The sequence below is a fragment of the Python bivittatus genome, unplaced genomic scaffold (genome assembly GCF_059951505.1).
Source record: "Python bivittatus isolate LINGU-HERP-01145 unplaced genomic scaffold, Pbiv_v1 ctg000080_np1212, whole genome shotgun sequence".
NCBI lineage: Eukaryota > Metazoa > Chordata > Lepidosauria > Squamata > Pythonidae > Python > Python bivittatus.
Genome location: NW_028277035.1, coordinates 70,180,353 through 70,205,723, shown reverse-complemented (window position 1 = coordinate 70,205,723; position 25,371 = coordinate 70,180,353). Strand labels below are relative to the sequence as shown.

The following is a 25,371-nucleotide window of genomic DNA, read 5'->3' as shown; positions in this document are numbered from 1 at the left end:
AGAGAGAGAGGAAGTTATTTTTTTCTCTTAAACACAGAGACTCATTTAACTAACAATGAGCCAGGTGAGAAACAGCCAGAGGGACAATGTATGGAGACCCTTTCCCCTTACCTATCTTTTCCTATCAGAACAGCTCATAGGTGCAAAGAGATGATGCAATCACCAGCAATTCTTAACTGTTAATCTTGATAGATGGTTGGGAGCGCATCTAGTTCTGAAGTCTTTTTGGACTCATTGTTTGTGAGTAACGAAAAGGCCAGTGGGTTTTTATGCTTTGGGTTTCCCTAAGCCATAACACAAGGCCTGTGTACAATCCATTCCTTCAAGGTCAGGTTTCTTATAAGTGAGTCAAGGAGAATTGTGCAACAGGAAGTAAGCTAAATGTAGAATGTTCTGAAATACAAATTTAAAGCTAGTCCTGTATGGTTCCCAGTAAATCATATACTTTTCTGCCTTTTAAATTGATGAATTTAAAGGTTCCTAATTGACTTGTTTTTAAAAAAGCCTTATGTGAAATCCTCTAAATAATAGGCTTTACACACTGGGCTAATGGAAAGTTCTATGATTGAACAGAAGCTTCTCTAAGTTGAAAGAGAAGGGAGGGCTTTTCTTTAGCATGGCTGGCTGGGGAATTCTGGGAGTTGAAGTCCACATATTTTAAAGTTGCCAAGGTTGAGAATCACTGATCTATAATAATAAACCCATAACTGGCTTTCAGAGGCACAGATAAATATATTAATAAAACATGTTTTATACAGGTTGTTATTTAACTGCACAGAATTCATATACTTAAGTAAGGTGAATAAGGCATTTACTTATCCAAAAGTGTTCATATTTGGATACTTTGTATCCTGTAGTTTTATTGTACTCGGTGTTATGCTTGATTTTAATATGTAGGTCCTATGTGAATTTTCATAAATAGATGTTCTTTAATTTAGTATTATTGTATTTATATGGGAATTTTATGCTCCCTTGAGAGTTATTGTTTAACTAGATTATGATTCAGATATGTGCATTTACATGTAAATAATATTTGCCTTTCTCTTATTCACTTCATAGGTAATGTTGTAAATATTCAAACTGGCCATTGGGTAGGAAAACAAAGTGGCTTAGGAGCAGGCTTAGATTCCTTCTACGAGTATCTTTTGAAATCGTACATCCTCTTTGGAGAAAAAGAAGATTTAGAGATGTTCAATGATGCTTATCGGAGTATTCAGAACTACTTAAGGCGAGGGTATGTGACTTACGGGTGCTGTTTTTAAGTTGTTACAACACTTTCTGGAGACCCAGTTTGGTGTAGTGGCTAAGTCATCAGGCTGGAAACTGGGAGATCATGAGTTCTATTCCTGCCTTAGGTACGAAGCCAGCTGGGTGACTTGAACCAGTCATTATCTATCAGCCCTAGGAAGAAAGCAATAGCAAGCCACTTGTGAAAATCTTGCCAAGAAAACTGTGAGGACTAGTTCAGGCAGTTACAAGGAGCTGACAGACAGACAGACAGACAGACAGACAGACAGACAGACAAATCAATCACTATTGAGCGATAGAGAAAATATGAAATGGATTGATTCTTTCATATTACAGGTAGTCCTCAAGTTACGACCATTTGTTCAGTGACTGAAGTTATGGTGGTGCTGAACGAATGGTACTTATGCCCGGTCCCCAAATATACTAGCACCAGCAGTCACGTAATCAAAATTCAGGGACATGGCAACTGTCCATACTTATGACCGCAAGAGCGCTTCAACTCCCCCACCCGCCTATCTCCTCCCCGTCTGTGCCCTTTTGGCCCCCTGCAGTCTGTAGCCTTTGCCACCCTATGCTCCGCTGACCCACCTGACCTTTGCTGTTTTCTTGCTCCTGCTGTTGATCAAGCACACCTGGCCTGACCATTGGCCTCCCAAGGCTTTCTTCTTGAGGTCGCATGTTGCAGTTTCCTCATGAGACCTGGGGAAGAATGCCTCATACGGCCAGCAGCTGCCTCACGAAGAGCCAGGTCAGGCATGCCTCATCAGCAGTGGGAGCAAGAAGACAGTGAAGGTCAACTGGGGTGGCAGAGCGCAGGGCAGCAGGGGCCTTGGAGTGCAGGGTGGTGAGGGTGGCTGTGGCTAGGCTGGGCTGGGGTGCTTGGGACTTACTGGTGTGGATGTGGCTTCGTGCTGCATTGCTGGGCTGAACTGGGGTGGCTGCAGCTTTGCACCATGTGGCTGGGCTGGGCTGGGGCGGCTGCAGCTTCATGCTGAGCTGTGTGTCTCAGGAGTGTCTTGCAGCCCCAGAGATGCAGTGCACCAAGAAGCCCTAGAGCCGCAACATGGCAAGCAGCCTCAGTACCACATGGTTCTGGGGCTGCTTGCTGCCCCAGAAGGCAGGGTGTAGGGTGGCCAGAAGGGCATAGATGGGAGGGAATAGATAGTTGAATGAGTTGCAGGAGAAACAGTCCCTTAACTTGGAAGAACTGAGGTTCAGAGCTGGGAGGGACCAAACTGGGAATGGCTTGGATCAGGGTGGGTCCTCGGCTAGCAACCAGTGGAATTTGGTTAACAGTGACAAGGGGGAGTGCCAGGATTGCCGTTGCAAGGCGATGAGGTCATGTGATGTTGAACTTTACGACCACATCGCTCAACGATGGAAATTCTGGTCCCAATTGCCATTGCAACTCGAGGACCGCTTGTACATCCCTTCCCACTTGTTTCTGAAGAAAATGCATATATTTTAGAAGATTTCTTTTAAAAATTGTGAGTTAACTTTGTCTTCCAAACCTTGCTGAAATCCCTCATTTCACTGTGGTCTTTGATAAACCCATGCTTTAATGTGTTGCTGTAGAGGTGAGCACCCCATCAGCTGATGTCATCCCAGAATACTCCTAAACTACACTGATAAAATTTGGCAGGAAAACCACTGATTTTTGGTGGCACAATCGTCTGCTTTTTTAGTTCTCAAAAGATACAAAATACTATTTATTGGAAGTATTTCTATGTCACTTCATTATAGAAGACCCTAAAGCAATTCACAATAATAAAACCTTTCTAACAGAAGTTAAAAACAGGATAAAACAATATTTAAGTACAAATACAGGGGAATTTAGTGGCTGAGAAGTGCCAGAATAGACTGGTAGGTTTATAAAAGGTAACTCAAAACACGTCAAAGCAGGGGTGAAGGGATTCTACAGGAAAGTTGCCACTGAATCACCCCAAGCAGATAATGGATGAGAGCAGGCCTTCTCATGAAAATCATACTTTGAGATTGATATAGTTGGAGATATTCCTTAAGGTACGAATACTAGTATCTTGAATCCATAAATCTTCAATTCTCTTTCCCCACATCCCTGGCAAAGGAAAAGGACTGATAACTTTTTGGCCTTGCCTCCTATTGACATCACTTCCTTGCAGTTTTTAGGGAAGACATTTCATATATATAAAATGTAACCCCCAGTCAGAAAGTTGTCCATGCTGTCTATATATACTTAAGGGTACTTATTAGGTGTATTAATAAGCATACTTATATATACTTATTAAGTGTTTAATGTTTGCTGTGCCTTTAATGTTCCCATCATTTGTTGTCCTGTGTCAGGTTACAGATAAGATGCATCTTTGGGGTTGGAACTGTAATGTAACATGCGCTTTGATGGGATGCAAATTTTAATAATACTCAATATTTATTATAATTTTTGCTATAATTCTTGCATTGAGTGATACAGAATTGGATTAGGACTTGAAATGATAATTTTCAGCCTTTTTAAGTTGCCCAGTTTTCAAAATGGAAATTTAATAACTGGACTATTTATTATTAATAACAACAACAATAATAGCAATTTATTAAACTTGTATGCCACCTGTCTGTCAATGGCTCACAACAATCAAAGAAATCAAAATCAGATCAATAAACATAAAATAAATAAAACATAAAAGATAAAGGTAAAAGATAGCAAGCACAGTGAAGTGAGGGCTCTCACTCTCCCTTGCCAAAGGCCTGGGTGATACTTAGGTAAATGCTATCTGTAAAGATTGTGTGCTGTTTGACCACGGGAACTAAAGTTACAGAGAATCTAAATAATTGTTCCATGCTTGCCCCCAAATATTGATATGAAACATTGCACATCATTTTTCATAGGAGGGAAGCCTGCAATGAAGGTGAAGGAGACCCACCTCTCTACGTTAACGTTAATATGTTTAGTGGCCAGCTGATGAATACCTGGATTGATTCTCTTCAAGCATTTTTTCCTGGACTCCAGGTATTTTTTCTGTGGTGGAAATAATATAGGAAATAAATGTATTGTAGTACATCAAGAACTCCCAATTGGTGTGATAGTGGCTGGGAATTTTATTAGAATGGGCTAAAAGTATGTGTGTGGTGGGGAGGAGCAGAAGCCTATTTCTTTACCTGGGACTTTGAAGCCCTAACTCTCCCTAGGGAATGTCATGGTGTTTCCCTCCAAATTCTTTAACTTTGGGGATGCTTTTTCTCCAACTAATGCAAACACAGGTATCCCCGGGGAGGTCTGTTCCCAAGGTCTGTGGAATTTGTGTGTAAGCCAGGACAGTATTATCGTATAATATTGTATAAGTTGTATTGTGTAATTAACTCAAACCATTGTGTATTTAACTCGAATTTTACTACAGTAGACTCTGTTCTTAACTATGGGCTGTCCTTAAACTGGGCGTTCTTAACCTGGGGGCTACCTGTAATGATATTGTTTTGCTTGCTTACATAAAAAAAAGCATGGTGGATGTCTCAGAATGTCTGATAGTGGTGCCTTCTTAACTTTAGGGTGAGATAATTTCTGGCTCACAATAAAGAGTAAGATCCATTTCATCTTCATAGATAAAATCAGCAATATTAGTGTTCTATTACCATTAAATGTCTTATAGAAAGTGTTATTCTTGTTATTTTGCTTCAGGTTTTAATAGGTGATGTAGAAGATGCCATTTGCCTTCATGCATTTTATTATGCAATATGGAAACGATATGGTGCTCTTCCAGAGAGATATAATTGGCAGTTACAAGCACCTGATGTTCTCTTCTATCCTCTAAGGCCTGAATTAGTAGAATCTACATATCTCCTGTATCAGGTATTTAACATTTTTTTTCAAAGCATGATTTTGAAGTTAAGTCCTTTTATAGATATAAAAGCCTTTATTATTGTTACTGCTGAGATGTGACTCATTGCATATGTTAGAATTGGTTCTCAGCTGTTGGTTTACTGTTATTTTTCTTTTAAATAAGCACTCAAATCTTTGTTAGACCAGAGTATAACAACACTTGAAAATAGTTTGTAGAGAATTTAGATAGCAATTTGTAGAAATTTCAGCATGAAGCCTTTCGGTACTGTTACTCTATGACCTGTGGATTAGAGCCCTGTTCCTCCTGGGTAGTGAAAGCTACCAGAGCATTGATGGGAGGCTGGGGGTGGATGGTGGTGAATACATCCTTGAGTTAGGGGGTTGTTCCCCTGCTCTACAATAGGTGATAATGTATCTTGTCAGGAAACCATTGCTTGACCCAACTATTATCAATTAGTGTCGACTCTTCTCTTTTTAGGGAAAGTTGCTGAGAAGGTTGCAGAAAACCTTGGCTTAGATGGATTATTTTTAGTTGAGATTCAGCCATGGGCGTGAAGCTGAAACCATATTAGTCATTCTTGTTAATTAACTTTGGTCTGACCGGGATAGTGTGAATGCTACTCTCCTGGTCCTTCTAGACTTTTCAGTGGTTTTTGATACCACTGACCATGATATACTTCTGAACCCCCTTGAACTGTGAAGGTTGGACATGGGTGGCACTGTTTTGCTGTGGTTCTTCTTTCTGAGTGAGTGGTTCCAGTTAGTGGCTATGAGTGGGGAGAGGTCATGCTCTTGGGATTTTGGGTGCAATTCAAGTTTCTGGTAGCTACCTTTAAAGCCCTAGATGGTTCAGGGCCTTGGTATCTCCGAGACCTCATGTTATGAGTTAAAACTGCTGATCTGGTAAAATCTGGGGGAGAATGCGTGCTATGGGTTCCACTGCATTGGGAATCTCATTTGCAGTGGCCATGTAGTTGAGCCTTTTTAATAATGCCCCTCTCCTTTATAACAGCCTATCACCCAGATATCTAGACTACTCCTTTCCTATTATATTTTTGAAGAGCTGCAAAAACTAGGCTCTTCCGAAAGACATTTGGGGACAGTAGAAGTTATGCTACATCTAATTGGAGGTGTATCAGTTATTTGTTAATATTTTGTTTTCAACCTCCTGTTTACTTGTTTATAATTCACATTTCTAAGGCCACTCAACTCTTCAGAGACTGATGCACAGAATTAAAAACAAAAATATAAACAAAACGGAAAAGAAAGGTGGTCATCCTAGTGGAACAGAAAACCCACTAAAAAACAGTAAATGCCTCATAGAGAGAGTCTACATCCTGCTCTAGCTCAAAGCTTGGGGAAAGAGCCAGATCTTTAAAGCACATTCAAAGGAAGCAGGATCAGGACCATATGAATCTCTGAGGAGATGCTGTTGCACAGGCAGGCACCATAATATATAACATTACTCTTGAGTACCATCAGATAACATTACTTGATGGATGGGACTTGGAGCATACCAACTACATCTGATCTTAGGATGGGCAGAAACAGCAGGTGAGAGGCAGTCCCTCAAATAACTATGTCCTATAGCATGTATGACTTTGTAGGTGACAACCACACCTTGAATTGCACCTAAAAGCCTACTGGCAGTACAGCTTGCATAGCAGAGGTGTTACATGGGTGTAGCAACACATCCATAATTGCTTGCACCACTGCATTCTGGACCAACCTTTCTCTTCACTAGCACTGAATGGAACCAGCCATTTTTTTTTTAATTGTAAGCCACCCAGAGTCACCCTCTGGGGGAGATGGGTGTCATATAAATTTAATAATAAATATAAATATAAATATAAATAAATAAATAAATAGGGGAAGGAGGAAAATCACTGAAATGCTGTGTTCCACCCTATACTCCCCAATAGCTGGTCCAGAAGGATATCATAATCAGTGTATTGAAAACTTCTGAGAGATTAAGGAAGGCCAGGATGAATGCACTCCTGAACCCCCATCCCAGCTCTGCTATAGGTCACTGACAACTATGATTGATATCATCTCCATACTATGTCCAAGCCTGAATTCTGACTGAAAAGGGTCCATATAATCAGTTTCTTCCAGGCCTCTCTGCGATTGCAAACTCATCACCTCAACAACCTTCCCCAAGAAGAGGAGGCTGGAGACGGGATGAAAATTGTGCAGGGTGGTTGGGCCCACCAATGGTCCCTTAGGGAGGGCATGCAGCAACATCCTCTTCAAGAGATCTGAAGATTGCTATCATATCACCCCTCAGTCTCGTCTTCTGTAGCCTAAACGTACCCAGTTCCTTTAATTATTCCTCAAAGGACTTGATTTTCAGTCCCACCCTTAGATCATAATTGGTTCACTGCTAGTAACTGAACTATGTAGCTTTACTCAGCTTTAATTAACATTAATTAACCACCCAGAGTCGCTAGGAGTCAGACGGCATATAAATTTAATATGTCGTCGTCATCATCATCATCATCATCATCTAGCATCGTTTTTTACATTTATTTCCTTTCTTTCATCAGGCCACAAAGAACCCTTTTTATCTTCATGTAGGAATGGATATTCTTCAGAGTCTGGAGAAGTACACTAAAGCAAAGTTAGTTTTCATTACAAATAATTAAACCCTTGCAGAATTGAACTGTGTTGGTGTGATATAATCCACACATATATGCCTTTTAAATGTTGATCTAACAATTGATGTTGAAATCCCATGTGTGCTTACATGAAAATAAGTCTTATTAATTTAATGTTGAGTGAATATGTAGAATTGCACAAGTGTTTTATTAGAAACACTAAGGTATATTCCCAAGGGATGCTTGGAATTGTGTTTCCAAATAGTCCTAATCGTATGGCAAATCAATTATTGATTTTATTTTTTGTATTTATTTTTGCCTAATAACCAATGTTCCTGAGGCAGCCTGAATGACTAGATAAGTTGCAGTGATTGGATTTTCCAACTGTAACTCTGTGGCTAAATCTGGGCCACTGGAAACAATTCTGGCCAGAAATTGTCCAAGTGGCTGATTAGGCTATTGCTGTTGACTGTCCTTAAAGCTGAGGAGAGTTCCATGAAAAGTTTTACTTTATGGGCAGAAGTGAAAAAAAGTGTTTGAAGAAGAAAAAGATTTTAGACATACATAAAACAGTTTTTTTCAGTTTTGATCTTCATCTAATAGGAAATAATAATTCTTTTTTAAAATGCCATTTGTATATATCATGTAAGGCCACCAAGTAATATGTACCTAGACCTGTTCTCTGAATTATTAGGGTTGCCTGCAAGTTCCTTTGAAGCCTGTGTTTCACCAGAGAATATGAAGTTCTGTGAGATTTTTGTTCATTTTTTCCAACTTGGCTAGAAAATGTTGCCGCTGTGCCATATTGTGCAGTTGGATTTCTGAGAAACAAAAGAAGATGTTTCAGTTGTTGCAGCATCTTTATTCTAAACAGAGGCAATGCTTCTGTTTCTTCTTCTTCTCTTTGTTGCTATTGAATCTCTAGTCTGACCTTGTAAAATTTTATCTTCAGAGGTCTCTGGAGAAAATCTATCCCTCTTAAATTGTGAGACCTTCATAAAATGACCAGTTTAATGTCTGACCTTTGCTATGCTTGAAACTATGTTTAAAGCTAAAAAGGGAATGAAAAGTGTTCAAATCTGTTTTTCAGATGTGGTTATGCTACTCTTCACCATGTTATAGAGAAATCCAAAGAAGATCGAATGGAAAGCTTTTTTCTTAGTGAAACGTGTAAATATTTGTTTTTGGTATGTATCTTCCATAGGAGCACTTTTTCTTTAAAACCTAGTTTATTCACCAGAACTGCAATTAGGAACATATTTTAGGTAATAGTAAAATGAAGCTTAAGATTTCCATGTATTTTAAGTATGTTGTTATTAAGATGGTAAACCAAGAAGGTATATTGCAAATACTTTTATGGAACTTTGCTGTGGTATAGACTGTTACCTGATCTATATCCATTATGAGATACTTTGTAGCATTATCATCATATTATCATCACTGGTATAATTCAACCAAGTAACTGGGATAGAATCTTGTCAGGTGACCTGGATTCATGGAACTTGATGAAGAGGGCAGAATTCTCCATTGTCAGCTCAGACACTTGGATCCTTGTCTTCTGTTTTTTTTTTTTTTTTCTGGCAGCCTGGAGTGGTATGATTGCCTAGATTTGTGAGACGGTGTGCCCATACTTGAAGAGTCATCTCTATCCAGCCATGTCAACCTTCACCTTTTAGGAAAGGTTTTAGAGAAGATGGGTGGATGGTAGATGTTTTATAGGAAACAAATTGTCTGGATCCTCTGCAGTCATGATAGAGTCCCAGATATGGAATGGAAATGGCATTGGTCAGTCTTGTAATTCAGTGGTTCTTGGATGGAGGGAATTACTCCATAATATTTGACACCATTGCCTATGGTATCCATCTGGAAGCCTACAAGGATTGAAAATTGGGCTACGTTCTACAGTGGTTCTTCTCCTTCCTGAATTGGTGGTTCTAGTTGATATTAGTGTGAGAAGACTAATTGCTCCCATGGCTCACCAGATATTTGGTGCCACTGCACTTGGCACTATCTCCAGTATTATTTAACATTTATATAAAACCTCTGGGAAAAGTAAACTGTTTATTTGGAGTGGGGTACCATGAATATGAAGATGATATCTATATCTACTCTAAGCTGGACAGGAGATACTAAGGTTATTCTCCCCCAGTGTTTGCTTTTGCCGAATAATAATAATAATAATAATAATAATAATAAAAAAATATCCTGTGACAACACCTGTAACACCATCAAACAACAACATCTGCCTATCCCAGGTCCTTGGGAAGGACTCGATAGGTGGATAAAAATGCCAAATCCAGTCTAAACATCTGGCTGACTGTGCAACCAACCGTAATAATAATATCTGCAAGAAATACCATTTGCCTGCAAGCAAGAACTGTTGGGACCACAAAACAGACAAAGTAATAGGTCTTTATATTTTGTGATTTTCTCCAGTTCTTTCTCTTCTATTCTGCTGTCTCCAGGTATTGCAGTGTCCACTATCCAGATTTCTTTGTCTTTCTTACCAACAGTTGTTAAGTCTGGGGTGTTGTGTGGCAGGTGCTTGTCTGTTTGAATTCTAAAGTCCCAGAGCACTTTAGCTTCTTCATTTTCTGTTACTTTGTCTATTTTGTGTCCCCACCAGTTCTGGCTTGCAGGCAAATGGTATTTCTTGCAGATATTCCAGTGCACCATTGTTGCTACTTTATCATGCCATTGTTTGTAGTCAGTCTGTGCGATCTTCTTGCAGCAGCTAATTAAATGGTCCACTGTTTATTATTATTATTTGATTGTTTTAATGAGTTTTTATTTGGATGTTGACCTCCTGCAGTCTCTGGAGTAAGATGAGAAATAAATATTGATAAATAAATAATGTTATTGCCACATTTGGAGCATTACATTTATATATTTTGCCCCTTAAATTTCAGCTGTTTGATGAAGAGAACCCTGTGCACAAATCAGGCAATAAGTACATGTTTACTACAGAAGGACACATAGTATCACTGGATAAGCGCCTTCGTGTTTCAGTGTGGCAAAATACTTTCCCTGAGGAGCAGAAGAAACCTGGAAAGATAAAGCCAAATGAACTAAAAGCAAACAATTCCACTTCTAATGTAAGTATAGGCCAGTACCTTACGTAGTTTGAGTCTAGAAGTTTCGTACAGCAGTTGTCTGAAAAACTCTTTAATAGGCTTGTGTGAATTCATTGCTGTTCTTCTTGGTAGCAAATATATTTCCACCCTGACATTGATAATGCCAGACACAGTGTGAAATAGTTAGGACAGGAAAGAGCAGGAAAATAAAGTTGATGGAATTGTGAGGGTATACTTGAAGCCTAAATATGGGCCTAGTTCTCCTTAGAATCTAACATGTTTATTCTAGAGGCAGTCTCGATCACCTAGCACTCCATGTTTATGCATGCTCCGTATGGTACTCAAGCCAGTGTGGTGTAATGGTTAGAAGTCAAGCAGAAGCTGACTAGTTGACTTGGGAGCTAGTCATTCTTTCCCAGCCTAACTTACTTCACAAGATAGTTATTGTAGGCGAAAATAGGAGGGAACGCTATGTATTCTGCCTTGAATTTGTGAATGAAAAGGTGTAATAGAAATCTAACACACCTATAAACAACTTCTGCAAGGTGAATTAAATAAGTTATAAGAATTACTATTGCTTTACTGGTGTAAGCAGATTTTCTATTATTTAGCGTATAAATTCTAGCATTGGGCATGCTTTGAAATGATTTAGAAGGACTCTGGACACACAGCAGCTTTTTGTTCTTTGTAAAAGTTCCCTGACTTTTTCACACTTCTGTTGAAATCTGAAAAAAGAGGCTGTTTTAATGAATAGCAGAGAGGAGCAGTGTTTGCATGAAGACTGAAACATTCTCGAAGTGTGTGTGGCCCTAATATATTTCTATTTCCTCTTGAAATGCCAGCAGTATTCACATTCATAGGACAGTTGATGGGGTAGTCTGAACTTCACATCCCTTTTTTGAGGACTGTAGTGCAAATTTCCAGTCTTTCATTGCAAGACTGAAAGGGAAGGATCCTGCTTTTTCCCTCTGTCTCTCTTTCTTTATAATGTATATAAGGCAAATCAAAGTATATGTATGCATGTATGATGAGGAAAGGGGGCAGTCACCTAATTAAATGAAAGTTAAATATTACATATTTAACTTTCAATTAATATTAATTCTTTTCTGTCACTTTTTTGGGAGTCCCACCATGCTGCTCAAATGCTAAAGCAACTTTTCCCCTGACTGAAGTTGTCTATCTTAATGTAGGTACAAAAAGTGTATTCAGTTGTTTTCTAGTTGGATTTTAAATCTACCAATTTTTATTTAGCAAGGGGGGAACATATACCCTTTTCCAGGGGAGAAGTAATATTTAAATTAATCTGAAGAAGATGGAGGTGGGTGGGAAGCAGATTGGCTAGTCAGAATGATACTCTATTCAACAGGGACAACCATGTTTAATTATTTTTTTTCTATATTGCTATATAACTGACAAGCAGTACAGATATGTTGAATTGATTATTTGCTCTAGATCATTTCAATTAAATAACATTTATTCCTTGTGAAAGTCAGTGTAATTAATTTTGTGTTGCTTTAGAGGGAAACCTTTCAGTATTGTGGACGGTTTCCCCACTCCATTTCTAAAGATGCAGGTGTCTTTGAATAACCTCAAAATGTAAAATATTTGCACATTTGAGAAGTTTTGGACAGAGAACCTTCTAATGGCAAGTAGTACTTGAGCATCTGGTCTTTTTCAGGTAGATCCTTTTTTTTTGACAGGTGGCTTTTGCCAAAGTGAACTTTAGAAAATGTGAGAATCCGCAATTTCAACTTAAAAAATGTCTGTTTACAGTGTAACAGAGTACCAGATGAGAGAAGATACCTGCTGCCTTTGAAGAGCATTTATATGAGACAGATAGATCAGATGGTGGGCTTGATCTGAATAGCTGTTCAATAGCTGTGAAGTCATCCTAAGAAGATGCTTATTCTGAAGATTATGATCCTCTTGAACCTCAAAGCTAACAGCAAATGCAGGTGCTTAAGCAGTCACTCGCTGTAATGAAAGTCTGATCTCATGCCGAAAAGAGCATTCCACGTTAGACTGCAGTTATTGTAGCTGAAATGGAGTAAAACATGGCACCCTCAGCATAATACAGCTAAACTCTCATGTATCAAAACTTCAGAGCTCATAATGCTGGCAGGTAAAGCTGAGGTTGCTTAGTGAGTGCGCCTGAAATGCTGCCTTGCTATCGCCTACTTGCATTCTGAAAAAGAACATTTGGAAGGAACTTGCAATTTGAAATACATTTCTAAAAAACTGGGGTCGGAGAAAAAAAAGGGAATGTGCAATTACTCCCACCAAGTTGAAAGGTTTCACAAGCAATAAGCAGTACTAATTATTGCTCAGGTAGGAAAATGGCTATAAGTTCTGGTTTACGTAAAATATCTTGCTGAATATATCATAATTGAAATGCAGCTTGCAGTACCAGCCAAGCTATTGTGGGACCATGTTCAGGACTAACATCATATTGGTTGATGTTGCAAACAGTGTTCTTAATTTGAATTGCACATCTAAGGGTGTATGGAGTTTACTAGTTTCTGAAACTGATATTTTTCTTTTCTTTTCAATGTGCCTTCTGGTAGATAAAAATGCAAAAGAGCCACTGAGTTTCACTCACTGAATGGCCTTGCATTGCTGATTTGAAGAATCTTGCTACATTCTGACGTTTCGTATTTATCTATTCTTTCATGCCTTTCCTAGAAATCAACCTGAATTAATACAAAACTCAAGTATTCACATTCCATGCAGTCCTAATATGCAAGCTATTGGAACTAGTGCCTTGTTACTTTATGACTCAGAACAGAACCAAGGATTTTAGCTCAGTCTTTCCTAAAAGACTAGGAAAGTAACTTTAGATTAACTGTGTTCTGAAACTTAATTAGCTTCAGGAGAGCTGTACACTCTTCAGATTCATTTTGAACTGAGTATTTTACATATGATTGTAAGCTTTATTCTGGACAAGTATTTTTAATTTGGAAGACATGGAGAGGAACCAATTCTGAAAGAATTCTAATGTTTAATTTCAACTTCAGTAATTGTGACGAGAATTTTCATTTGTTTGAAGGTGACTATATTGGTGTGTCATTTTTAAGAAGGTTGGGCTGAAAGAACCAAAATGTCTGTATCCACAGGCTTTATGTATTTCTGAGGAATAAAATCTCTCACATTCTCCTCCCCCACCCGCAAATTATTTCCAGTGGCTACAAGAATTGAAAGTATCTGCCTTCCTACAATTACAGAACACAGTTTTAACATTCTTCAGGATTATCTCAGTAGATTGAAGCATGATTATTACTATTTCTCATCAAAGAATAAACTAGGCTTAAATTCCTAATCAGAAGTGAGATAACTTAGATCACATCTTAAGCTGCAATGTGTAAATATTCTTTTTATTACATAATGCAATCTTATTCTCTATAAAGTATATATTTTACTGTTATAAAACACATTTTAAGTTAATCAGATAAATTTATCGCAAATAATAAGGGTTTGCTAAATCTCTTTGGCAAACAACAAATCTCAGGGATCTCAAAGTAGGGTTCTGTTTGCCTAATAGATTTTGTTTCCCTCTAAAGTTCGTTCCTGTTTCACAATTGCTATATCTTGAAAAAGTTGGCAGATCAGAATCCCTGTAGAGCAGCATTCTGTGAAAAACAAAACAATGTCTGTGACTGAGGCTAGGTTTAAATTGTTTCCTTCCCTCCAAAATTACCCCTAGAATGTTTGACTTCAGTACTGATTTAGAAGCCAAACATTTTTTCAATGGTGTGCCCCAAATGTATTAGGACAATGTAGTTGATAAAAGTGAAGAGACCATTGCTTAGTTCTTCAGTATCTGCAGGTCTGCTAATCCTACAGAATTCAGCAGTCTAACAATAGCTGCACTGGTAGACGGAGTACCCAGTACTCAGAAGGTAAGATTCCTTTAGAATCATGGCCTTTTAAAGTAGGAAAACTCAAGCCAGTTTAGATGCTTTATTAGCTTTATTCTTTATTAGCTCAGTAGATTTCTCAGCTTTATCCAACTGGACTCCATCCCAGTTACCATTCTGCTCTCGACTCTGAGCAGTTTGGCACTTAGAAAATAAGGTCTTGATGCTTCCTTGGTTTGAGGAATGGATTTCATGGATCCTGATCATAATAAGCACTCGGTATGAAGGGGAAAAAATGCAAACCAAAGCAGTTTGGTTTACTGCTGTAATCATGTTGTCAAAGCATGTAATTTCTCGCGGCATATCCGTATTAATGTGGATGAGGACTAAACATCTTCTGTTCAGATTGCTTGTCTTGCTACACCACTTTTCAAACTTTGTGCCTACTAAAATGTTAAGTATCCAATTTTTAAATTACTACTTTTTTTTTAAAGTAAAGTAATAATTTGAGATATAGTTTTTTTAAAAAAAAGATTAAGCTTTTGTTTTAATCAGGTTACTAAAGTTCGAAGTTCTGAAGTTTATGGCACTAAAAGAACCAAGTGTACCTCAAATAAAAGTGCTACAATGTGATTGAATCAATACAATTCTGTTTAATAAAGATGAACATAGAAATTGATGAGGTTGTATCTGTAGAGCAGCAGTGGGCAATATAGGCCTCTGGATTTGTTGGGTTCAAATCACATCAGTGCTAGGCAGCATGTCCAGTAGTGAAGGATGATGGGAATTGGAATCCAGCTATTTCTGGAGAGCCACATGTTACCTCTGCCTTCAAAGTTGCTTTCTGACTCTACCCATGAGTTGTAATAATTTCAGATGGATACTTGACAAATTGATCTAAATTTCCTAAAATCTATCTGAAGAGATTATAGAGGGACAAACTCAAATTTTCAAATGAAAGATTTGAAATTTCTGGTTTCTCAATTCTGGTAAAATCCATGTTTAGTTCATGAAAAATAAGTTGACCATTCTATTGCAAAATTAGTGTTAAGGCCGAGTCTAAAACATTATTTGGGCTATTTGCCAAGTCATAATTTCAGGCTGAATTTTTCACTGTAATGTGCAATATGAATTTTTCTAGCCTAATGTGGCATTGTTACAAAATGTATTTAATAGTGTGGGGGTTAAGATTGATTTTTAAAAAAGAATGTTCTGGAAATTGTAAAGATTTAAAAATGAATAAATTTTACATATAATTTGTATTAAAGGATTATTTCTTAACTTGTTGGTGTCTGGTCATCTCTGAATAGTTATAGATACTAAAATGTTCTAAATTATATTGCATGGAAAAGGAATTTATTTTCCAGATTAATGGATAAACTTTACTACAGCCATTAAATACTTGAAGCCCTCATAAGAGAACTACTTGAGTCTCCCCAGTTTTGTCCTCTTGAACATGCTTTTTCCTTTAAACAAGAATCCAGTGAATCTATCAGAGGCCTAAAACAAATTTAGTGAGGTTTAAGGACAATCAAATCTTATATCTTTGATTTTTCACATCATAATTTAAGAACAGTATATAATATATATAAAAACTTGTGAAGGGAAGACATGCCAGCTATATTCTCATTTTTCTGCGGTAAGATTGATAGGGGAGTGTGTTAATCTTAGACTTACAAGCCAAAAGCTAGCATATGTTCAAGAGTTGTGATTTTTTTATATTTAAATTTAAAAGAAGGTATCATATTTTAAGGATCAGAATTGTGAGAGACATAAGTACTTTAAAAGTACAAAGCTTTTTAGCTAGTGTTTAACATATGCAGGATTGTGACTTAAATATTAACTGACAGTATGAAAGCTGCTGTTAAGGGCGGTTCATATATTCTGCTTCAGAAGACTGGGTAATGTGCATTCAGTGGGAGGAATCCCACTTGCCAGTTTATTAATATCCAAGCCTCTGGAATAGCTGAGAGGAAGACCAAAAGGAGGAGAAACCCTGTCTTTTTCAAATCTGACAAGCGGCATTGGATTTGGTTCATTGTTTACATATGTGTGAGTTAGTCAAATATCTTGTTTACTACTTTTGTGCCTTGTAGGTGTGATTCATTACCACTAGAGGGCATCCTGGCTGCATTGAATTTTAGGAAAGTCAAATACTGAAAACATTTTGATCAATACATAAAAGAACCAATTGACCAATCTTTGATTGAACAAGGATGATAGAGAAACTGTCGATACTACAGCTGTGTGCAAATTACCCATAGTGTAATCTGTCATATGTAGTCAGAAAATTAGGGGACCACTTATTAAATTTCTGGGGGAGGGTAGTAATTGGAGCAGTAAATTCCTCCAGAAAAGAGAAATTCTTCCCCTATTTCCTCAGAATGAAGCATACTATTACCAGTGTTGTTATCACAAGCTTGGTTTTTCCCTGTTGCAGCAAATGGTATGTGGACCAATTGGACTGGTAGATTGGCTACCACTCTGCATTCTTCATACTGACAAATTTTCTCCCTCTCTTTCAAACAGTAGGACTGGGAGACAACTAATGAAGCTGTATGGAAGGCCCCAAAGATAGATAGATAGATAGATAGATAGATAGATAGATAGATAGATAGATAGATAGATAGATAGATAGATAGATATTTTATAATGTATACATATGGCATTCATGAGTGGGGGCTATTAACTAGGCACAGAATAAGGAATAATTTCTTGAAGGACAGGTCTGTGAAAAGCCATTAGTCTTGAGAAGTCAAAGGGTGCAGTATTTGTGGCTGAAGTGGGCAAAAGAACTACATATCAAACATCTTTGCTGAACCTATTGTTAGCTCCTTAAAGGAATAATCTTTTCCTAGTCTTGCAGAGTAGTACCCCATGATATGCATTTGAGTTGAGAAGCTTACAGTGCTCCTTGTAAACTATGAGAACCAGGGTGGTGGTGTGGTGAAGGTGTTGGACTAGGACTGGGGAAGGAATGAGCAAACTGCTAAGATTACTCAGTCCTGAGAAAGAGTGAAGTGTGAGAAAGAAACTCAAAATAACCGTTGGTTTTGTTTAGTATGAGATTGACAGGCTTTCAAGATTCTGTTACTCTACAACAAAGAGCATTTCTGGAATCTCTGCCATGCCTGTGCCTTTACCTTGTCTACCTTGAAGGGCTGATCATGCAAGACCAGAATAAGCTGCAGGAGCCGGCCACAGGTACAGCAAATGAGTCCATGCTGGATCTGAAGCATCTTTGCCCATTTTCAGATCTGAGAACTTGCCAGCTGTATTCTCAAGGCAGTGTACCTTGGAGTTGGAGGCAGCATGCCTCCAACTATCACAGTGAAACGGTGGAGAAGGTACAGTTAGGACCAGAAATATTGGAACAAGGGTAACTCTTTTGGCATTTGGCCTCTGTACACCGCCACACTGAAGTTGAAAGGAAACACACCCAGATGGGAGTGAAGTCAGGACTTTCAGCTGTAATTCAAGGGGTTTGACTAAAGTGGGGCACTAACCATTCAGGAAGTACAGCCAGTGGCATACACACACACCCATCATTGGTGGCTCATAAGTAATGGAACAAACCAACATCATGACAAACATAAGGATCGCCTTTAATACCTGGATGAAAATCCTTTGCAGTCAGTGACTGACTGAAGTCTGGAACCCATGGACATGACCAAATGTTGAGTTTCCTCCCTCGAGATGCTTTGCCAGGCTGCAGCGGCCTTCCGCTGCTGCTTGTTTGTGGGTCTTTCTGCCTTCAGTCTTGTCTTCAGTAAGTGAAAAGCATGCTCTATTGGGTTGAGACCAGGTGACTGACTTGGCCATTGAAGAACATCCCACTTTGCCTTGAGAAACTCTTGGGTAGCTTTTGCTGTATGTTTTGGATCATTATCCATCTGTAATATGAAGTGGCGTCCTATCAGTTTGGCAGCATTTGGCTGAATCTGAGCAGAAAGTATAGCCCTATACACTTCAGAATTCATCCTGCTGCTTTTATCAGCAGTCAGGTCATCAATAAACACCAGTGACCTGGTTCCATTGGCAGCCATACATGCCCATGCCATAACACTGCCTCCACCAAGTTTGACAGATGATGTGGTATGCTTTGGATCATGAGCTGTTCCTTTCCTTCCCCATACTTTTCCCATCCTGGTGCAAATTAATCTTGGTTTCATCAGTCCATAGAATCTTATTCCAGAACTGGGCAGGTTTTGTTAGGTGTTTGCTGGCAAAGTCTAATCTGGCCTTTCTGTTCTTGAGCGTTACCAGTGGTTTGCACCTTGCTGTGAAGTCTCTGTATACATTCATAAAGCCATCTCTTGACTGTAGATGTTGACAATGACATGCCTACCTCCTCAAAAGCATTCTTGACCTAGCTAGATGTTGTGAAAGGGTTCCTCTTCACCATGAGCAGAATTCTGTGGTCATCCACTTTAGTTGTCTTCCATGGTCTTCCAGACTGTCAGGGAAAAATCCATGTTAAAACACGGGAGGCAGACACACCATGAAACAAGTCACTTCAAAGTTCCAAGTGCTACTAAAACTTTAAAACTTTATTGAAAATAAATTCAGCAAGAAAAATTCAGCGAGTAAAATGCAATTAAAATGCAATTAAAACACACAAGCACAAGGTACTTACACATTGCAATGCCGACCTGCTTGTCCGAGCCGTCAAACTGACAGCTCGTTCAAGAGGTACCATTTACCTAGATGCCATCCTTTTTATTCCATTAAACCACAGACCACATTATGACGATCAGATCATTCCCTGAACTGATGTTGACACGTGTCATCTGTGCCCTGTTCTTGGCACCTTTGTTCTCAACAACATATCTGTAATTTCCTTCATTTTGTAAGTTCCTCTTCTTTCTTGTAAATGCCCCCGCAGGTTACATATCCGTTATCTTGGCCTTACTGAATGCATTCAAACCTTCATTAAAACATATAATAAGCTATTAATAATTTTCCCCTCACAATCCCCACTTCTTGTCCTATGGGCAATTCTTATATACTCAAAAGAAGCTGTAGCATCTCCTATGATATATGATCTATAGGGGCAAACATACTTAGTTCATAATGTACCCTTTATGATTTTAAGATCAATAAGGGAGTCTATTTAGTTACTGTAGCAGAAGCTACAGTATTATTATTAAGCAGTACAAAATTAAGGATATTGGGAGACATATGGATGGTCTTCTATTGTCTCCATTGTTACAGATGTAGGGGTAATACCTTGTTTCATGATGGCATACAATGCCTCAGTACTATTATCAGGAATGGTATCATAAACAGCATCATTCTCAGGAATACCTAAGGATGAGACTGTCCATGAAGGCACTTGTGATACTTCAGATATAAGGTCTGTTACCTCGGGGCTTGGTAAAGGACGTGAAATTTTAGATGAAGTAACATTTTGGCTAATAGTCTGAACCATCAAGGGAACAGAAGATGTCCCTGAGAATGTAGAAATGCGTTTCCGAATTATCAAAAATACCAAATAAACCAAAAATAGAACACAAAAAACTGTAAGAAGAAACATAATAATCTTTCCTCCCAGGCCAGAAAAAAAGAAGGAAAGGAAATCCCATCCACCTTCTGTTGTAAAAGTGCCAAAGGGAGTCAAGGTGTTTTTTTTATAATTTGCCACTGCCTTTTTCAATGCCCCAATATTATCAAATAATGTTTTATTCCCATCTGGGATAAAGACACAACATGAATGTCCTATAAGCTTGCACACTCCACCTTGTTTTGCCAAAACATAATCCAAGGCAATTCTATTTTGTAATGTAGTCTGTCGTATGGCAGCCATCTCAGTAGCAATAAGGGTAAACTGAGAAGTTGAAATATTAGTAACTTGACGTGGTTTAGAAAGAAGCGAGCAAAGAGCCTCACAATCGTGAGGATCTCCATCAGTAGGATGGCGCAAGGCCTTTTGCTGATCCTGAGCTTGCCAATTACTTCCTTCTTTTTCACAATGTTCCAAACTGTTGTATTGGCCACTCCCAATGTTTTTGCTATCTCTCTGATGGGTTTATTTTGTTTTCTCAGCCTAATGATGGCCTCCTTCACTCGCATGGACACCTCTTTGGACCTCATGTTGAGAGTTCCAGTGAACAGCTACCAAATGTAAATGTAACACTGATAACCACCTCCAGGCCTTTTATCTGCTTGATTGGTCATGGGGTACCCAGGAAACAGGCCACACCTGGCCATGCAGCTGCTTGTCAGCCATTCGTTCCATTACTTATGAGCCACCAACGATGGGGGTGTGTATATGCCACTGGCTGTACTTCTTGAATGGTTAGTACCCCACTTTTGTCAAACCCCTTGAATTACACTTGAAAGTCCTGACTTCGCTCCCATCTGGGTGTGTTTCCTTTCAACTTCAATGTGGTGGTGTACAGAGGCCAGATGCCAAAACAGTTATCCTTGTTCCAATATTTCTGGTCCTGACTGTATGTCTCTAATTGTTGCTTGTGAGAAACCCAAGAAATATCTGACTACCCACTGTAAGAAACAAAATTGTAGGCTGTGATAGTCCTTGGGCTCCTCCAGATTTTTGTTTTGTTTTGTTTTTGTTCCTACATTCTTTCCTAACTTCATAGACAATTTATTTCAAAGCAGTTGTTAAGCACACCCAATTTGAAATCACACATCTGGGGCACACAGTGCTGCTAAATATCTGTTCACACATGTATAACCAGGGATCTCCAAGGTGCAGTAAAACTCTTAAAAAACCTCTAAGGTATATACTGAAGTACTCATAAGGGATATGACCTTGAATTTGAATCTGATGACCTCTTAAAAGAAGACGCAGATCGAAAAAGTTACATTCAAAGAGAGAACCCTGTGCAATACCCAGCTTCCAGAACTTCCCAACCTAACTTTGCCAAATCCTGCTGAAAACCATTTTGGAAATTCCCTCCTAGTGCTGCCACCCAATAAGTGTGTGCATGTGACACACTTGCAAATGTCTATGTGTATGCCTTCTAAAAGCCACGCCCCTCCTCCCCACCCCCACCCCAAAAAGAAAGTACAGTGGAACCTCGGTTTACGAACTTAATTCGTTCCGTGACTCTGGTCGCACCCCGAATTGGTCGCAACCCGAAGGAAATTTCCCCATAAGGTTCAATGTAATTACCGTTAATCCATTCTGGCGTGGAGGACAGGGAGGCGGCTACTGCTTGGAGGGAGAGTCCCCCTCCCTACAACCACATGTCAGGGGTGGAAAATGGCCGCGGACCACGTGTCAGGGGCAGAAAAATGGCCACGGACCACGTGTCAGGGGCGGAAAAATGGCCGCAGACCACGTGTCAGGGGCGGAAAAATGGCCGCGGACCACGTGTCAGGGGCGGAAAATGGCCGCGGACCACGTGTCGGGCAGAAAAATGGCCACGGACCATGTCACGGGAGGGAAAATGGCCACGTATCCTGTTCATACCCCGAGGTGGAGTTCGCAAACCGAAGCAAAATTTTGTGGCCGGAGCTGGTCATAACCCGAAAAGTTCGTTAACAGAAGCGTTTGTAACCCGAGGTTCCACTGTAAAGGCAGGACTAGAACAAAACTAATTGAATTAATAACTTCTAATGAAAAAATAACCTGTAAAATAAGGTACTCCATTTACATAAGTAATTGATCTCCCTCTGCTTATTCCAACCATTTTCACTCAACTCACAAACCTCTCTCAGTCACAGAAATGACAAGTATGGATTGATGTACACAGTCTCCTCTTTTCTTTGGAAACAACAAAAAAAGAAGGAAAAACCAACTGGATGAGATAGTATCAGAGGAGGGGGTAACTGTGCTGGAAAGGGAAAGGGAGTGAAAGGGGAATTCAACACTGGGTGGAGATGAAGCCAGGGGAGAGGGTTAAGTTCTCCATGCAAGGAGGCTAATCTACCATTCTTTCCAGCTCAGGCAATCCTTCTGTTCTTATCAAGGAATGAAATGTGATTTCCTGTCCCCCTCCAATTCACCAGTCATTATTTGGGGAAACCCTATACATTTCCTCTTCTCTCTAAGAGGTCATCTCAACAGCAGGAAGGTGCTTGTGAATCACTTGTATGGGAAAGAGAGCAGATCGTGAGCTGATTTCCAATGTCCCTGCAAACCACTCACCTGCATTTCTACCAATAGCCACTGTTCTTTCCCTGAGCAAGGAGGGCATGGCAGAGAAATTAAGGTTTTTTCTGCTGTTTTAAAAATTCCTCCTCCTTTTGATCTGCTTTCACGTACACTTGTAACTTTTGTATTTTTTTTTTTACCCAAGAACAATAAAAAGGAAACATTTCAAAGAAAGAGAGAGCCATGTTAGACTGTTGGAGCAAGAAATAAGAGGCTTGCTTCTATCAACCTACAGACTATGTCTTCAGGCATTATCAGTCATTCATAAAAACAATTTGATACAGAAAATCAGTAGTAAAACAAACTCCCATTGAATAAAACATCAAAACCATGAGAACAGAACAATTAAAACTTTGTTTTGCTTTTTTTAACAAGCAAAAGCAAGAACATTTTACTTCTTTTTGCTTTTTTTAACAGGTCTATAAATAAAATACAGAATTAAAAAGGAAAATTAAACTAAGAGTGATTAAAAGAAAAAGAAATTACATACACACAAATACACACACACTGTAACTTCAATGAGAAATATAAATATTTAAAACATCCTTATTCAATATATGGGCAACATTTTTGCAGATCAGGATCTCATGTGTTAAAAATGATTCTTCTGATTATTTTCAGTGTTTTTTAATTTGTTATTTTGTTTCATTTTCTGCCTAATAATGGTCCTTTGTTGAATTGTGACTGAATTTTGGAAATGTGACATTTGGCCTCCCTGAAAGAGCAAAAAAGGAGCTGGAGGCCATATGTAGTTCAATGGTTTCCACCTTGATCTTCCAGAAAAGGCAGCCATTCTGTGTTGACACTGTGCACATATATCTATGAGAGAGAAATACAATTTTAACATAACAGAATTTAGACTGCAGAAAAATTCAGCCGGCTTTACAGATGGAGATGTGCATAGCTTCCCTTTTCTCATGGCCAGTAACTGCAGAAATGACAGATCCACTGCCTGGCAGGCAGCAAAGGGAAGACAAATGAGGAATCTTGGCTAGGAAGCACTACTTCAAGAGATAACGTCTGTAATATTCCTGTCAACCTGATTTATTATTATGTTTCAGTTCGAGGATTTTTAGCCCTGCCCAAAGCAAGATGGATCATCTGGACAGTTTTATTGCTGCCTATAACAGATGTCAGTCTCTCTCTCTCCCTCTCTCCCTCTCTCCCTCTCTCCCTCTCTCTCTTTTAGATAATGATCAAGTTACCCTAAATCAGGCAAGAGTCAGAGGCTTATTTTTAATACAAAAAAGGGAAATAACATTCCTTACTGTTTTGAGAATAATCTGTAGTAAGTGCTTAAAGTTATGAATGAAGGCGCCTTCCTAAAACCAACCAATGTTTTCATGCCAAGACTTTTCTTGAATTATGGCATGCGTCCCTTGAAACACCACAAGGGGGTTCAAAGAAAGGAATGGAAATGAAGTTGTCAGTGCGGGCTGATTTGCACAGATGCAGGCAAAGCGAGATGAAACAACTGAATGAAGAGAGTCTCCTACACAGAAATGCAGTTGGCATACCACAAGCATTTATTAAAATGGAACATTTTGCTCCAATTAAAGTAACACGGTTGAACAGCATCAGATAAAACCAAGAGCCTTGGGACACCTCAAAGGCAAGCTCATTTATTGTGGCATTTGTTTTCATGAGCTAGATGCAAGGTGCAAGCCAGTTGTCTGTAGCTGATAAAGAGGTTAAACTATTACAGAATTAGGGGACAGCTGGGTTATATTATACAAGCAATCTAGATCACTTATTTCAGCCAGGAATATAGCAACTAGATCATCCTAAAAGCTTCTAGAACATAGAGCCAATTTGGTGTAGTGGTTAAGGCACCAGGCTAGAAACTGGGAGGCTGTGTCTTCTAGTCCTGCCTTAGGCACAAAGCTAGTGGGGGCCAGTCACTTTTTCTCAGCCCTAGGAAGAAGCAATGGCAAACCACTTCTGAAATCTTATCAAGAAAACTGTGGGGGCTAGTCCAGGCAGTCACCAGGAGTCAACACTGACTTGAAGACAAAAAAAAAAAAGGAAAAGGAAAAAAAAAAAGAGTGAGAAATCTTCCATTGTGAAAGGGAAAGAGTCTTGGCTGAGAAGTATCACATATTGGAACAACAATTGACTCTTCCTTCCTTCCTTCCTTCCTTCCTTCCTTCCTTCCTTCCTTCCTTCCTTCCTTCCTTCCTTCCTTCCTTCCTTCCTTCCTTCCTTCCTTCCATTTCTATAGCCAGCCACTCAACACATGACTCAGTGCAGCCTTGTTGCAGCATTCTTCATTCCCTTTGGATTTGATGTTAAGTGTAACTCCAAGTTACTCTTTTTCAAATATGCACTGTAGAAATTTTGCACTGTCTTCTGAGGACAGCCACACACAGCTCTTGATACAATCGTTTGATACAATCAAAGGATTTATTATCTCAGACCTTAGTGTCCAGATAATCTGTATGGGATTTAAGTAAGGCCAAATAATATCCACTATCTTTGATTGTTAAGATGGGGGCAGGGGTGGGGGTCGGGGAGGTAAAGTTGCCTTCTCTTTAGTAGAATAGAACTATGGTTCTGAAAACAGTTTACTCAAAATCCTTAATCAGACACAATGCTAGGAAATGCCTAAAATCTGCCAATTTCATTTTAGTTTTCCATGTTTTCCCAAAAAAGTATTCTGAAAAAT

The 25,371-nt window shown here is 39.0% G+C and overlaps 1 protein-coding gene across 2 annotated transcripts in view; it reads left to right on the top strand.

Moving 5' to 3' along the window:
- The window catches only part of EDEM1 (ER degradation enhancing alpha-mannosidase like protein 1), a 33,355-nt gene extending 17,501 nt beyond the window's left edge, over positions 1-15,854 (top strand). Inside the window, exons 6-12 of one of the 2 annotated variants that reach the window (XM_007436331.4) lie at positions 1,060-1,234; positions 4,111-4,231; positions 4,898-5,068; positions 7,606-7,679; positions 8,747-8,843; positions 10,566-10,751; positions 12,504-15,854. In XM_007436331.4, coding sequence (XP_007436393.2) covers positions 1,060-1,234; positions 4,111-4,231; positions 4,898-5,068; positions 7,606-7,679; positions 8,747-8,843; positions 10,566-10,751; positions 12,504-12,593 — 914 coding nt within the window. In that variant the 3' untranslated portion in view covers positions 12,594-15,854. Of the gene's footprint in view, positions 1-1,059; positions 1,235-4,110; positions 4,232-4,897; positions 5,069-7,605; positions 7,680-8,746; positions 8,844-10,565; positions 10,752-12,430 lie in introns of both variants that reach the window. The other variant, XM_088134323.1, reaches the window with a different exon arrangement.
- Positions 15,855-25,371: the final 9,517 nt, after the last annotated feature.